General features: G+C 45.7%; 1 protein-coding gene across 2 annotated transcripts in view; it reads left to right on the forward strand.

Annotated features, from left to right (window-relative positions):
• The window catches only part of FTO (FTO alpha-ketoglutarate dependent dioxygenase), a 314,052-nt gene that overhangs the window by 96,182 nt on the left and 202,175 nt on the right, over positions 1–15,695 (forward strand). For both annotated transcript variants that reach the window (XM_024551436.4, XM_045188382.3), the window contains exons 3-4: positions 1,261–1,885; positions 12,036–12,179. In XM_024551436.4, coding sequence (XP_024407204.2) covers positions 1,261–1,885; positions 12,036–12,179 — 769 coding nt within the window. The remainder of the gene's footprint in view (positions 1–1,260; positions 1,886–12,035; positions 12,180–15,695) is intronic.

Here is a 15,695-nt window from a genome sequence, read left to right on the forward strand (position 1 = left end):
CTCTGTCTAGTGTTTATTGCGTAGGTGCTCTTTAGACATATTTTAAGTGGAAAAGAAAGTTGGGGAGAGTAGATGGTCTTGCCCCGTTTAATCACATACAGGGTGATGGCTGAGTGAAGACACGGAAGGAATGTATGTCAAAAGGGTGGGCAGCACAGTACTCAGAAGCAACCCAATCACACTAAATTTTACCAGGGTGAATGTGAAACCCTGTGCTTTGGTTTAAAAAAACAAAAAGGTCATTTCATTGTAGGGAAGGAGGGGTACTCGGGCTTCATACCGATTCTCATGTCAAGTGCTGGGAGCAGGCGGTGCTGGCTGAGAAGGCAGTGTGCAGTGTGAAGCTGCGTCCATAAAGCCACATCACTCCACGTTAGAGAGACTCATCTTACAGGACCCTCCACCGCTGACATCAGTAGAACTAGTGCAACTTTCTGAATTGCAGTGGGGCGCCCCACTCATTCATTTACTCACTCACTCATTCATTCAAAAGTTGGTGAGTATATTCTGGACACTAGTCTTAGAGTTGCGAACAAAAGTGTCCCGGCTCTTGTGTTCATGGATCTCAGTGTCCGCCTCCCAAAGAGAAGTGGTTTCTCCTTCAGTGACCCCATTGAAGCAGAAGCCAGGGTGTCATTTGTAGAGACGCCCTGCGATCTAGGGGTTAAGAAGCCCTGCTCTGGAGCGATTCTGGAGCCTTCAGATTTCAGCTCCAGCGTTCATCCGCTGTGTGACTTTGGACAGGATTTTAAGATGTCTCTAGGCTTCAGTATCCCCATCTGTAAACAGAAGGTCAGAATAGCATTGCCACTTAAACGTGTGGGAAGTAAATGAGTTTGTGTAGGTCAACCACTGAGAATAGTACATGGCCCATAGCGAGCACTGAATACCTAGGAGACGGGCAGTTAAGTAATAGAATTATGTTTCCTGGAGGGCCACAGGCTGGAAGACAGATTGAGGGCGGAAGTGGTCATGGAGGGAGCCTGAGAGATCAAAGCCTAAATTATTACATTATTTTGTTTGTGTATGAAAGGTTGCCACTTGAGCTCGGACCTGCGATCTCAACTGCAGAGTTGGCGACAGTTGCGTTACTTACTCCTCTATTTTAGGGTAGAGGGATGTGAATCCTCTTTAGAAATACCACTGGACAGGTTTTTGAAATGTATTTATTTCCCCTGATGAGTATAAAGAAACACCTTTTGGCAATACTGAAATCAACACCCTCCATAAACACACCTTTTTGCTCTGGTTTTGCTTTAGTGGCAGCTGAAATACCCCAAACTCGTCCTCCGCGAAGCCGGCAGCGTCCCGGAGGAGCTCCACAAGGACGTGCAGGAAGCCTTCGGCGCCCTGCACAAGCATGGCTGCCTGTTTCGGGACCTGGTCCGCATCCAGGGCAAAGACCTGCTCACCCCGGTCTCGCGCATCCTCATCGGCAACCCCGGCTGCACCTACAAGTACCTGAACACCAGGCTCTTCTCCGTCCCCTGGCCCGTGAAGGGCTCTACCGCAAACTACCACGAGGCCGAGATAGCGGCTGCCTGCCAGACCTTCCTCAAGCTCAACGAGTACCTGCGCATCGAGACCATCCAGACTTGGGAGGAGCTGGTCGCCAAGGACAGAGCGAATATCGACGTCGTGCCAGTGTGCATAGGGCCGGATTTCCCCCGGGTCGGCTTGGGCTCTTTCGACAGCCAAGATGAAGTGGACATTAAGAACAGGTCTGCATACAACGTGACTTTGCTGAACTTCATGGATCCGCAGAAAATGCCCTACCTGAAAGAGGAACCTTACTTCGGCATGGGGAAGATGGCGGTGAGCTGGCACCACGACGAGAATCTGGTGGACAGGTCGGCCGTGGCGGTGTACAGTTACAGCTGTGAAGGTACAGTCCGCTCGGTGGGGCAGCTGCCTGAGTGTCCCAGGCTGGAGCTGTGTGGAGGCTCTGGGCGTACATGTGAGCGTGCGTGCATGTGTATGTGTGTGTGTGAACACAGGCGTTGTGTGTCCTTTTTAGGCTCGCCACAGCTGCCCATCTGCAGAACACACCTCTTTCTCACGCAGCTGTGCCGCCTGGCTCACTGTCACTTTGTCCCTCCCGGGCCCTCAGAGCGGTGTCTTGGTTTCATGCAGTGAAGGCCTTTCTCTCGTATGCAGAGAAGATCAGGAAGTTGCAGAGAAAGCTCCGGGAAAACAGAAATCTGTCCAATCTCTCCAGGTTCCCACAGGTGCACTTTTCCCGTCTTGCCAAAATATTTTACTGTGGTTGACGTCACTGTCTTGTTGGGAGTGACTTGTCAAACATGGGCTCGTTCTGGGCTTCATCCTGTCCTGACTGGTGGGGGGTGAGCACACAGTCCTCTCTGCTCAGGGAACTCTCCAGCCCCGCACCTGTCCTGTGCATTGAGACTGAACAGGGTGGGTGTGGTGGGCTCTTTCTCCAGGACCCCTTGGAGCGCAGATCCCAGGCTACCTTTTCATGTGGCCCGCCCCAGTTTTCCTTCTGTTGTTCAGTTTCTGTGTGTTTGGGGTCTACTACAGTTTTTCAGGACAGGGCTATTACAAAGGCGGCTGAAGCTGCCGAGCACAGCGTGATCCCTGCCGGCTCTCTCTTTTTGCCTGGTCATCTGACAACGGAATAGAAGATACAGGTTTGCTCTCTTGCCTGGGCATCTCTTCCACTTGTGTACTGAAAGATGCTTGGAAACCCAGAGTGCCTGATAGCGCATGAGGGAATGAACGGGAACTTTTAAGGGTTTTTCTAACAATGGTTTTTTTTTTTTAATTGGATCTTGTTGTCGTTGCTAGTTTTTTGTTTACTAAAATGACTTGTTTTGCAAAAAGGGATTGGAAAAAAGAAATCCTCGTGGTTTTCTTTCAGTTTCTTACCACTTCCCAGTCTCAGAATGCTCCCCAGGATACCTAAGCTATTTTCTAACTCGACCTTAGGCCTCGAGCCCAGAACGAGGACCTAGTGCAGCGGCTGGAAATTTCACCGGGTTCCTTGGCGTCTCAAATGCTGCTGCTGACTTGAGAAAATCACTTGGAGGGGATTTGATGCTGTCCTAATGGAAAGCTCCGAGATCCTCTGATCTTTAGTGAGGCCTTGCCAGGGCTCTGAGAACTATCACGTCCAAGAACTCTGATGTGAACCAACAATGGAGTTTGCTGGTTTCCTTCGAAAGGAGGCAGCGCTCTGAGACGGAGGCCGCGGTATGTGGCGCCCTGGGCGGCCACAAAGGTGTCTTTGTGCTCCAGGTCCTCTCGGCCCTGCAGCTTAATAGTCCCATTGTCCTCCCAGAGTGTGGGTGACCCAGTCGTTTCTGAAATCTAGAATATCTCTCAAAAGGAATTTAACTTTTTAATGAATAGTTTCTGTGGTCAGGACTAGTTAGGACTGATAAAGTGTACAAATGCACATAACCTTATAAAGGTTTACCCTTCGGTTTTCACCTGGAGTCGGGGACTGCAGGGCTGGAATCTGTAACCCCCGAGACTCCCCGAAGTCTGTCTACTAATAAAGGCAATACTGGCAGCTCTCCTTTATTGCGTACCTACTATGTGACACCCACGGGATAAGCATTTTACGTGGATTAACTTATTCACTTTGTATAACAACCTCATGATCGAAGTACTACTGTTATCCTCATTTTACAGATGAGGAAACTGAGGCATGGAAGGATGCTTCACTTTTCCACGGCTATACCGTATGGATTAGCAGAGCTGGGATTTGAACCTGTGCATTTTGGCTCCAGGGTCCTAACAGCTTTGGCCGAATGCCTCCTCAGCGGGTGTTTCCTGCATTATAGATTTCTTTGGGATTTGGATTTTTAAGTGTCCACCCCTGAACAAGTTAAAGGAATGTTCTACCTGCTCTTCCGTGCAGGTCCTGACACCCTCTCTTCCCTCTCCCCACAGCGTTGGCCGTGGCCTTTCCACACAGCCTCTGGGGTGATTAGACGTCGTTGGCTCCGTGAAGTGGAGCCTCGCTCGAGGTCTCGGGCTGCATGCGTGACAGTGGCTCAGGTGGTTTACAGTGCATGTACCTGAAAAGCTTTCGGTGGTACCTCTCTTGCAAGTGACTTCTTCCAGGTGACAAGGGACATGCTTGTTTCTCTGGCCTCCTTAGAATCCTGCCAGAGGTATGTTTAGGCAGACTCGAAGAGAGCTCTTTGGGTTAAAATTATGTTTGGGGTTGGGAAGGGCTTAAAAAGGGCAGAGTAGACATTTCAGAGAATGGTACTGTGTTCTGGGCCCTTGAACTTGTTTGTCGAGCACTTGCTAAGGGAAGTGCACTGAGCTGTTCCGGATAGCACGGAGGCTTCAAAGGTAAATCAAACACCCTTCTTGCCTTGAAAGGATAGGTGAGGGGAGGTGAGCTCATGTGATTCCAATGGCGAAATGCTGAACATCTGGTCTGGAAGGGACTTTGGAAATCACGTAGCTCAAGCCTCTCATTTCACATAGGGAAACATGGAGATGGGGAGAATGGAAGTGACTTGTCCAAGGTCACACTGTTACTTAGTGATGAGAGAGAGTTACATGCTATGGGAAAGATTCCTGTAAGATGCATTGGGAGTTCAGAAAAGAGGCGATTACCTCCTGGTGAAATTAAATTCAGGTGACGCTTAAGATCTTTCTGGACTTTGATCCCAATGCCTTTTCCCAGTGAAATCTTCATGCAGGTTTACCGTGAGCTGGTCACTCCTCTCTGGTTTATTTCTCCGAGAAGTAATTTATACAGGACACGTGTAATTATACACCAAAGCCATTGGCTTCCCAAGCAGTGCTAGTTCATAGATCTCTCCAGTAGGGAGATTGAAATGGTACGACTTTTAATCAGGAATGGCTTTGGGGAGCCGTGCATAAATAGGGAGAGCCTGTGATTGTTCTATTCTAGCTTTGCTGGCAGTTGCAAGTTACTGCAGGATATTAAAACAAACAAACAAACAAACAACCCAGCCCCATCAATTTTAGCAGGAAAGGCATTAAAAACTCATTGTTTTTTATGGTCCTACACCCTGTTCTTAACACTGGAACACCTTCAAAAAGATCACTTAGCCAACATAACTCATTGGTTACCCTTTTTGTTTTCTTGGAAGGACCCATTCTCTGGGACATTGTCTTTATAGGAAAAGCAATTCTTAAGATATTTCAGGGCCAAAGATTGCCAAATATTGCAGATTCTTGATCTTATATTTTCTCAGTCTCTCATGAAGGGCCAAGGAGGAAGGGAGGCTGACCCTGCCCCCTGTTGCGTAAGTGACAGGCTGGAAGGTCGAGACTCTGCAGCGATTTCCTTTTAACTCTCCTGTTCCCATTCATGTCTTCGACTTGGGACGAGGCGAATCCACCTAAGGGTGGAGATTTGTTCCGTCACTGTGAAATCTGTATACTTCTCAGCTCATCTCGGAGACCGTGGAAAGCTAGACTGTAACTGCAGCTTAGGGTTTGGGAGCATTTATCCTTTTAAAAATGCTATGATATTTGATGTTTTCCTTGGCCTCCCAGCATTCCTGCGTAAGGTCTCAAAGCTCGTTTACATCGTGTTATTGTAAAGTCACTTAACGCTGCTCAATAAAACTTGTTTGGTCTTAGAAGTCACATGTTTTTTTATCCCCATGCAGTTATTTATTCAGCCGACAGAAAGCAGCTACTATTTGCCAAGCTCACTTCTCAGTGCTGAGCCTATCGCAATGAACAAAAGTACCTGCCCTCATACAGCTTCCATTTCAGCAAGGAGAGGCGGGAAAGACACAGATCAGTAGACTGTATGGCAGGCGTGAGGCACAGGCTTACAGCCAACTAGGAACGTCGGGCTTCCTTTAGAAGGAGACATTGAAGCAAAGGCTAGAAGCTGAGAGTGGGTGAAAAGAGAGCCCACTGCACGTGGAGGGGATTTGGAACATGAGGTCGTGAAGTTTCGGAAGCAGCACGTGCGGATGGCACTGAGTGAGAGAAGAGGGAGGAGTAACAGAAGGGAGGACAGGCAAGGCCGGGGGGTGCGGGTGGGCGGAATTTAGGGCAAATTTAGTGTCGTGTGCAAAATGCCGGGCTGGTCCTGGGGACGGGGAGCCATTGAATGTGTGAGGAGAAGGGAGGCATCCCGGTGGTAGGAGAGCGGGAAGGCGGGTGCAGTCCCCCACCCTAGAGACGTGGGCCAGGTAAGAAGAGGCAGAGGTGGTGATGAGCCTGTGCACACAGTCCCATCTTTTCCACCGGAAAAGAGTGGAGATGCTCCGTGCCGGTGACAAAGGAAGACCTTCAGCGACATCTCCCACGAGTCAAAGCTGGCCAACAGCATGGTTGATGTCCGCCTCCCTCCATGGCTTCATTGAGGTGTAATTTATAGGCAGTAAACCACACGTAACTCAAGTTTACAATTGCATCAGTTTTAACACCCCCGTGAGGCCATCGCCACCACGGTCGGGATAGGGAACACATATGCCCGTTGCCCCTAGAAGTCTCCTCGTGCCCCTGTAGTCCCTCTTTGTGACCCCCCCTTCCCTCCCTGCCCCCTCGCTTCAGGCAGCCACTGCTCTGCCTCTGTCACTAGACTATCAGTGGGCCTTTCCTACAACCTTATATTCATAGAATTATACAGTGTGATTTTGGGGGAGGTCTGGCTTCTTTCACTTGGCATAGTTCTTTTGAGACTCATCCATGTTATCGTGTGTATGAGTGGTTTATTTTTTCTTCCTTTTTTATTGTGGTGAAATCTACAGAGCATGAAGATTTCCCACCACACGGAACTACTGGTAAATCGCAATTCGGTGGCATTGGAGATAGTCACGTTGTTGTGTAATCGTCACTGCCAGCCAGAACGTGTCCCTCGCCTCCAGCTGAGACTCTGCCCCCATTAAGCAGTGACTGTCTGTTCCCTGCCCCGCCCCCCCCCCCCCCCCCCGGCCCCGCCCAGGGTAACTGCTGCTCCACTCTCTCTCTGTTCCCGGCTGCTCTAGGGGCCTCACGTAGGTGGGGCCACACGGTGTTTGTCCTTACGTGAAGGGCGTATTTACTTACCGTAATGTAGTTGCGGTCCACCTGTGGTGTAGCACGTGTCAGAACTGTATTTCTTTTCAACGATGAGTAAAAGTCCACTGTCTGTGTTCTGTTTTCTTTCTCCATTTGTCCATTGCTGGGCATCTGGTTTGTTGTTCCCTGTTGGCTATCACGACTAATGCTGCAATGAGCAAAACAAATATCTGTTTGAGCCCCTGGTTTTACTTCTTTTGTGTGTTTAGTCTGAGATTGCCGGATCAAATGATAGTTACAGGTTTATTTTTTCGAGCAGCTCCCATACCGTTCCCAGCAGCGGAGCCTCATTTGTCCACATCTGTACGGACACTTGTTTCTGCTTGTGCCTGTTTTGTTGGGGTTAGGTAATAGCCACCCCAGTCGGTGTGAAGTCATTTCTACTGCCTTTCCCTAACGACTAATGATGCTGAGCACCTTGTCATGTGCTCATTGGTCATTTGTTCATCTTCTTTGCAGAAATGTCTATTCAAGTCCTTTGCCCATTTTTGGCTTTTTAAAAAAATTGTTGAGTGTTATGACTTGTTTATGTATTATGGATCTCAGCCTCTTATCAGATATGTGATTTGCAAATATTTTCTCCATGAATTGGCTGAACTTTTAATGATGTATTAATGTAACGAGTGGGAGATGAGAAGACAAACTGGAGTGGGACAAGCTTTATTGTCTGTGACACAGGTGGGCAATTAAATCCCGTACTGTTGAATGACATCCTTCAGGTTGACATTAATTAGTGGTGGGACCTTAGGCAAGTTGCTTAAATTCTTCCTGACTCAGTTTTCTCGTTTGTAAGAGTGATAAGAACCGAGGGAATCCCACCTCAGCACTGTGAGGGTTAAACATACGTGAAATGCTAACAGTTTAGCACATTGTACATATTCAGTAAATGTTATTTTAAGTTTTTATTCAAATTATCCATTTTGTTAAGCAAAAACAGCAGTTATCTGTGCCTTTTCTCCCTGTTTGCATTTCCTCAGAGGCAACCCTTCTTACTCTTTTCTTTCGGGCAATGCTTTTGAAAGGAAGCATTGTACTTACATTGTTCAGGGCATTCTTGATAGGCTTCCAACACGGAAAGTGAGGACTGACTTTGGCCTCTTAGCTCTCCCTGTCCGCCACTGCTGCACACTCTTCCTGGTCCCCCCAGCCCTGAGACGGGTGCACTTAGTTACACCGGGATGCAGTCTTTGTAGTTACCATGGCCGTGAACGCACTACCCAGCGCCTCGTAGTAAACTTGGGCCAGTTTTCCTTTTCTTTCCACGTTTTATTTTTTCCCTTGGTAGTAGTGCTCTGGTGTTTCGTTCGTTTGGGTGGTTGGCTGTGTAGTCATGGCCAGTCAAACCTAAATCTGTCCCTGTCTAAATCTCCTCTCGAGAGCTTCAGAAGTATCAGATATATTTTCTTGGAGAACTAGCTTCCAGAGTATTCCAACCGGCTCTACTCTGGACGGTTACCTTCTGTGCCTTCTTCTGGTGGGATCTTACAACGGAAAGGTTACCTGTAAGTGTCCAGGTAACTCTGGACACTCTGCTCTCTCCTGGGGTTGCCCTGGGTTCTTATCCTCTCTTGTTAGAAGCTCCGGTTTGGAGGAAGTGTTGTTTGAGAAGTATTTCTGCTTCCTTTCCTCGTTTCGTATTTTACTTTAGATAATGTAGTGGTTTTGAAGCTTTAGCGAAGAGCCCCAGAGCAATTTTTCTCTCTTTTCCTTACTTATACTTTTTTCCCACCAAGTCCATGAAAAATGATGTAATGAGGTTCTCCCACTTATGTGAATATTTATATCTTAAAATTTTTTTTTTCAAATGCTTAATCTGAAAGCTGACAGAGCCAGACATCATGGTGAAGGGCCTCAGATTCCTCGGTGAGGAGTTTTCAGTATTTCTCCTGAAATCCCAGAAAACTTATAATTACCTTTGCAGTGTACCTGTGACGAGGGACTATGTATGGCCTGCATTGCTTCTTCTGCGGCACCTGAGAGCAGCTTCTAGTTACAGATTCTGAGCTGGGGCTGATTAGGTTTCCCCTTCAAACTTATCCGAATTCTCCATTTCCTCAGACCGTTCCCTCCCCAGTGGCAGAGACGGAGGGTGCTCTGCGGGAGCAGCAGGCGGGACTCCGTTTCTCCCCACCCGCAGGGAAGCGTCTCTTCCTCGTGGGACTCTTCCAGGGAGGCCTCTCCTTGGCTAGTCTTCCTTTCCTAGGGATGGAGTCCTGCCGGAGGGTCTCCCAAATGTTCTTCGGCTAGTGCCGTTTGCCATTCCTTTGGAAACCTGTCCAGAAAGATTGTACAAAGTCTGCCCACAGCAGCTTCCACCTTTTGGAGGGGCCATTCAGAGCAATGGTCTCTCGTGTCTGTCACTGCACTTAGCAGCCGTGTTTCACAAAGCCCTCTGTGTCCTGGCCCTGCGGGCTCTCTAGCCTCTTCTCTTGCAAATCCATTCCGTTCTGGTGACAATCCTGCAACTTAGCATAGATTATGTTCGTGTATATCCACCTGCCATTTCTCTCCTTGTGTCTTCCCAACACCCCACACCTGCCCACTTCACGTTCTCTTTCCGTTAAAAAAACAAACAAACAGATTTGTTGGGTGTAAAAACAAAGCAAACAGAATGAGCACAGACTCAGAAACAGAGACCAAAGGTTGGTCACCAGAGGGAGGAGTGGAGGGGTGGGTGAAAAGGGGGAGGGGTCCGTAGTCGCTAATACTGTGATAAGTGTACACGGTGACAGGTGAGCACTAGAATTAGTGGAGTGCTCAAAATTTAAGGTGTACAAATGTCAAATCACTATATCCTATGCCTGAAACCAATATAACCAATATAAGATTGAATGTCAACTGTACTTAAATAAAAATATAAATTATAAAGGAAAGATTCCCCATCGCAAACACTGGGATGTCATAGGTCAACTCTGAATAGAGAAGGCGTCATTAGGTTTCTTATACCCGCTGACCATCTGCAACTTCTGGGCCACTCCTGACATGCACAGGAAGGGACCTACCTGCTATTTAAGCCTCTCTAGGTGTGGGATTCAGGGAACAGAGAATATAATCGGCAGGGCCAGAGTCTTAGAAATCTTAGCTCTTGGCCAAATAGGGCTATTTTTAATTGTGTGGTGATGACGGATATATACGTAAGTATCAGGGAAATGATTGACATGTAATATTAATGGTGTATATTATTGAATATGGTACAAAAATTCAAGCGATATATTTTATTTGATAGGATGGTCATCTCTTCCTTTATGCTCAGCCTTCCTTGTTTCCTATGTAACGGTGGTTGCATGTAGCTTTAAAAATGTAAACAAAGTATTTGCTGGAATTTATCTTTTATTAAGTGGAACTAATTTTTTCTAAAAACTATGTAGTATAAAAAATCAAATTGGTTAATTTGGGGGAGGTGAGTTTTAGACATTTGAAACTTACATTTAAACTTGGTGGGTTTTTTTTTTAAAAGATTGTATTTGTTTATTTTTAGAGAGGGGAAAGGAGAAAGAGAGGGAGAGAAATATCAATGTGTGGTTACCTCTTGAGCGCCCTCTACTGAGGACCTGGCCCACAACCTAGGCATGTGCCCTGACTGGGAATCGAACTGGCAGCCCTTTGGTTCACACTCTGGCACTCAGTCCACTAAGCCACACCACCCAGGACTTTTTTTTTTTAGTTTTGTATTTTGGCACATTATTTACCTCTATAATAGCCTGGTTAGTGGGAACCAGGGATGCACCAAACACACTGAGACACTGAAACTCCATTCGGGGGCATCCAGGCAAGTAGGAGCCTGTTGCCTCTGCTCGTTTCCAAAATAACACAAGGCAAGAGTAATCACTTGCAGTTGCTGTAGATAATTACAAGTTGATTTTATCGAGAAAGTGAGCAACACTATACTTATGCAATAAAAAATCGATCAAACCTACAGCTTCCCCCCTCCCTACCCAGTCCAAGGGGAAACAAAGCCTCAGCAGAACATTATTTTAATGAGCACATTTCAAAGGTGCTGGATTTATGGGAGACACCAGGAAACACGGATTGCAATGACTGTCTCTGTTTGCCATCCGGGACTGTATTGGTGCCACATTGAGAAGAGTGTGAGGATGCAAGTTAGAGGGGAAAGTATTCAACCAGCTCGCTGGCCTGTGAAGATAACCCTTATTAGAATAACCTTATACTCAGTGGTATTAACCCCCCCCTGAAAATCATTGTATTTGTAGTTTGAAGTCATTTCTTTTTTAAAGTTGAGTTACAGTTGATTTGACCGGAGAGGGACATATGAAAAAATGTCTTAAACTATTTCTGTTGTTTTTTCATGTGCTACTTGCCATGTCTGTCGTCCTTTGGGTCTCACCCGTGTACTCCAGCCACATGGTTCTTAGAAAAGGCAGTCTGGAGTGTCCTTCTTGAAATATTCTGTGTACCTGCACTACATATTTGATAGGATGGTCATCTCTTCCTTCATGCTCAGCCTTCCTTGTTTCCTATGTAATGGTGGTTGCATGTACAATGCACTACATATGTAGTGCAAGTACAGAGAATATTTCATGTAGGAGAATATTAATGAGTATTCAAAGGGGAATATTAATGAGTATTCTCCTTCGTATTATAGTTCTCTCGGCCTACGTTTTCCTGGGAAATACTTCTTTGACAACTTTCTCTATATCTTCTGTATCTTGTTTAGCTTTTCTTTCTCTTCTGGGGTGGATTTGGTGCTTAATACATTCCTAAAAACTAGCCATTTAATGTAGATTTTTCTAACTTATTTGCATGGAATTTAACAAAATAGTATTTTTTCCCTTGATAACTGTGGTTATTTCCTCAACATATCAAAATTTTTAAACTAAACATAAATGTTAAAAATAGTCTAAGGACTGTTTTTGTAAAAAAAGTTTGTTATAAAAGGACTATGTTTCTGTTAACATTTCAAGGATTCCTAAGGTAAGCATTGTGGTCCCAGGACTTTCGAGGAAACATTTTCGGTCTGATCACCGTCTCCTCTTCAACAGGCCCCGATGAGGAAAGTGAGGATGACCCTCAGCTCGAAGGCAGAGATCCTGATATCTGGCACGTGGGCTTCAAGATCTCCTGGGACATAGAGACACCCGGCTTGGCCATACCCCTTCGCCAAGGAGACTGCTACTTTATGCTGGGTAATTCGGAGGGTCGACATCCTATGATTCTCTATTGTCTAAGTGTTACGTTATTGGCTACATATTTTGAATGTGTCTTTTGAAATACACTTTGCAAGTATCGTATAGTGATAAGGAAACTTAGACACGTACCTAGTTTGTTTGTCTGCTTTTTTGAGCTACAGCTCATTTTTGAAAGTTACTTTTCATTCTCAGTGTTTCTGGAGTTGTGCAAATGTTCTAAACAATTTTCAGGAATCCTCATCAGAGCCACGGAATCATCTAAATCAACTTATCATCGCGAAGTTTTAAAAATATTTCCCTGTCTCTGTTAGATCTTAGTGGGAATGTGGTTTTCTCCACCAGTGCTGTATTTAGTTTCTGCTCAGGAGTCGCCGACCCAACACTGAGCGGGGCCTTTCTCGGCACCTGTCATGGAGTTCTTCCGGAAGCACTGTTTCTGTGGAGGTTAAGTTAACCGAAGCTGTGCAGTGTGGGGAGCTTCCTTTTTACTTCTTTGCCCTAAGTGTAGTGTTTTATTTGTAGGCGTTCAGCTTGCTTTCCACTGTACAGTGAATTGTTTATACTCCTAAAGCTTCTCAGGGTTTACTGTCTCCTTGGCTGTAGTTCCTGACCACTCCTGGTCTACCTCGCTCTTACCTGCTTGGGGGCGCTACTCACGTGCTGGTTTTAGAGCCAGGAAGCACCAAGGCTCAAACCCGGTATTTGTGATAAAATTATCTCCCAATTAGGTATTTGTAGCATGTGTTCTGCATGCTACATGAGGTGGTAGAGGAGATACTGGTAGTGGATGAACCTAGGTCCTCACCTTCTAGGAATTCGGATTTTACAGTAGCTCTTCGGGCCATTACTTCATTGAGTATTTTCCAAATCTCAGTCATTCACACCAGCGCGAGGTTCTTACTGTATCCACTTGCCGCCTTACTATCACTTACATAAATTTCTCTCTAAGTGAACTCACTTGTTTTTACTGAAATGAATTTATTTGAGTAGAAGTTTTTATTGTAATTGAATATTTAAAATGGACAACCGGTATCACTTGGCATAGCTAGAAAGTTTTATAAATTGGTAAAATAAAACAGTATTAAGGGTCTGCTACTTTTTTTCCTCCCAGGACCCTGAGTCTGGGTCCTGTTCTGTTAAAAGGGAGACTAGTAACTGTTAGGAGTTAACTGTGTAACAGCACCTCTCCGAGACTTTCCCCTTGATGTCAGCGGGGAGGTGGGAAGATCATTTTGTAAGAAATGGGCTTCTCACAGTGGGATTCCCTGGTACTTACTGTTGTGTCCCTTTACCTCTTAAATTCTGCTCCTGGGCTGATTCCTGCATTTGTCAAACAGGGATCTAAGGAAGCCCTCAATCTCTGGCCTTCCGTTTGCACATCGTTTCACAGTTTACAAATCAGTTTCGCATAAGCATCTCATTCAGTCCCCAGGTAGCCCTGTGAGGGGTGCTGCAGAGACTGCTCTTGCCGTGAGGAATGTGTCTGCAGTCACTCCGTCACTCTGAGGCAGATGGGAGACCGGGATGGGTTTCAGGTTTCATGTACAGATGGTCCCCGACTGACCGTCGTTCCACTTAAGATTTTGTTTTGCCTTTATGACAATATGAAAGCAATAAACATTCTTCAGTAGAGATCACACTCGGAGTTTTGCATGATGGTCTTTTCCCAGGCTAGCGATGTGCAGTACCGTCGTCTTTCACGATGCCGGGCAGCATGCAGATTTTGGCCAACAGGTGGCCACCCTAAGTATTCCAAGCACGTTTAAAGTAGGCCAGGCTGGGCCACGACGTTCAGTAGGTGAGGTGTTTTAAGTGCATTTTCAACGCACGATAGTTTCGACGTATGTGGGTTTTTCCAGAGGTAACCAGTCGTAAGCTAAGGAGCATCTGCGCAGTGCGTTTTCTGCTCTAAAACAGACTGTTTAGCCTTGAACCCAATACACTGGAACCTCCGTGTGGGGATGCTTTTGGGGTTACGTTTGTATCTCCCCCTCCTGTCCTCTTCTTGCCTCAGGGATGAAGTTTTTATTATGAGGTCTCTGCCCCGTCACTGAGTACCGTGTATAGGTAGACAGATTATTATTTCATTTTCAATGTACCACCTTCATGTGGATATTTGTTCAATACCCCGAGTATGAGTAGGTGTTAGTTTCAGCCAATAAGCCACTTTTCTTTGGGTACTTTATTCAGGAGTTTCTATTAGCAGTTTGCATCTTTAAAAGAAATGAGTCAGAATGATACCATTTTTAGTAGCTTTATTAATTTTCTGTTCATAAAAGTAGTAAATACACTTTGTAAAAGTGCAGCGATCTTCCACTTACTTACTAATATCTCGTGTGTTCTTTTCTGGTTTTAAAAGCAATCTAGTCTCATTCTAGAGAAAAGAAACTCTGAAAAGTATAAAATGAAAGAAGATTATCAAAATCAGGTTAATGCCTGTTTCCGTATATTCCTTTTTAGTCTTTTTTCTATGCATGCTTATGTCTGGAATGATTGTAGTGTATGAGTAACAACCGCCTTTATTGCGGACGAATAGCAAGTCACGCATTCTTTTAATCCTCTCAGTAACCCTAGGAAATAGGTCTCAGCTATACGGCCAAGGGAAAAATTAAGGTTAGGTTGATGTAGTCACTTAGCCATGGTGACACAGCTACTAAGAGGCATGGGCTGGAATTTGTCATTTCCTCCCACTCGGGCTCTGCCACCGTGCGTTGGGCCACCCCTCCTCCTGACTCGGGCGCTGACCCCTGCCCTGGGCTCTGTGCCCTCCTCCCCCTCCCTCAGCACAATGCCAACCTGAAAGGCTCTAGGACTAAACTGTTCCAGAAGGGAAGAAAAGAAGATGCCAGTGGTCCACTTGCTTCTTTCTTTTTCATTTCTTCTTAAGGTTATATTTTTTTCTTGTATTAGAAATTGGTTAATAGTGAAAATATTGAATCCTTACATTGTCCTTTTGAGTTAAGTGTTATAGTGCCTATACATTTTAAATATACATCAGGTCCCTTTAGCTACTGTAGGTGAGAAACAGGGGAAGTGAGTATTATTTTATGGGAACTGATAGCCAAGATATAATATATCTTCCTGATTTCCCAAATCTTGCCTTCAGATACAGGTGAGATAGCTGGACCCCCTGAGCAGGCCAAGCCCAGCACAGCCTACCCTGGGTTTGCATTGAGAATATATTTCCTCATTAAGATGTCATACTGGATTTCCAAATGGAATTTTCCTCCACTTCCTCTTAAAAACAAACAAACAAATAAACAAACAAAAGCAACCGTGGTCAAATGCTCTCTTTTCACTTTTTGCAAATCCAAATACTATCAGCAGCCCTGAGGAGGGACCTCGGCCCCGTGCTGATACCTGAAATCTGAACTTCATAGCACTTATGAAAAGGAAACAGTTTAGCTCAATTTATAATAATATATTGGTCTGCAGAGGAAGTGTGGGCTGAGCCCCGCTGTCTCAAGTCAGTACTCGGGGGGTGTCTGATGGGGAACGTCGGGTGCCTGTAAT

Source organism: Desmodus rotundus, chromosome 12 (genome assembly GCF_022682495.2).
Source record: "Desmodus rotundus isolate HL8 chromosome 12, HLdesRot8A.1, whole genome shotgun sequence".
NCBI lineage: Eukaryota > Metazoa > Chordata > Mammalia > Chiroptera > Phyllostomidae > Desmodus > Desmodus rotundus.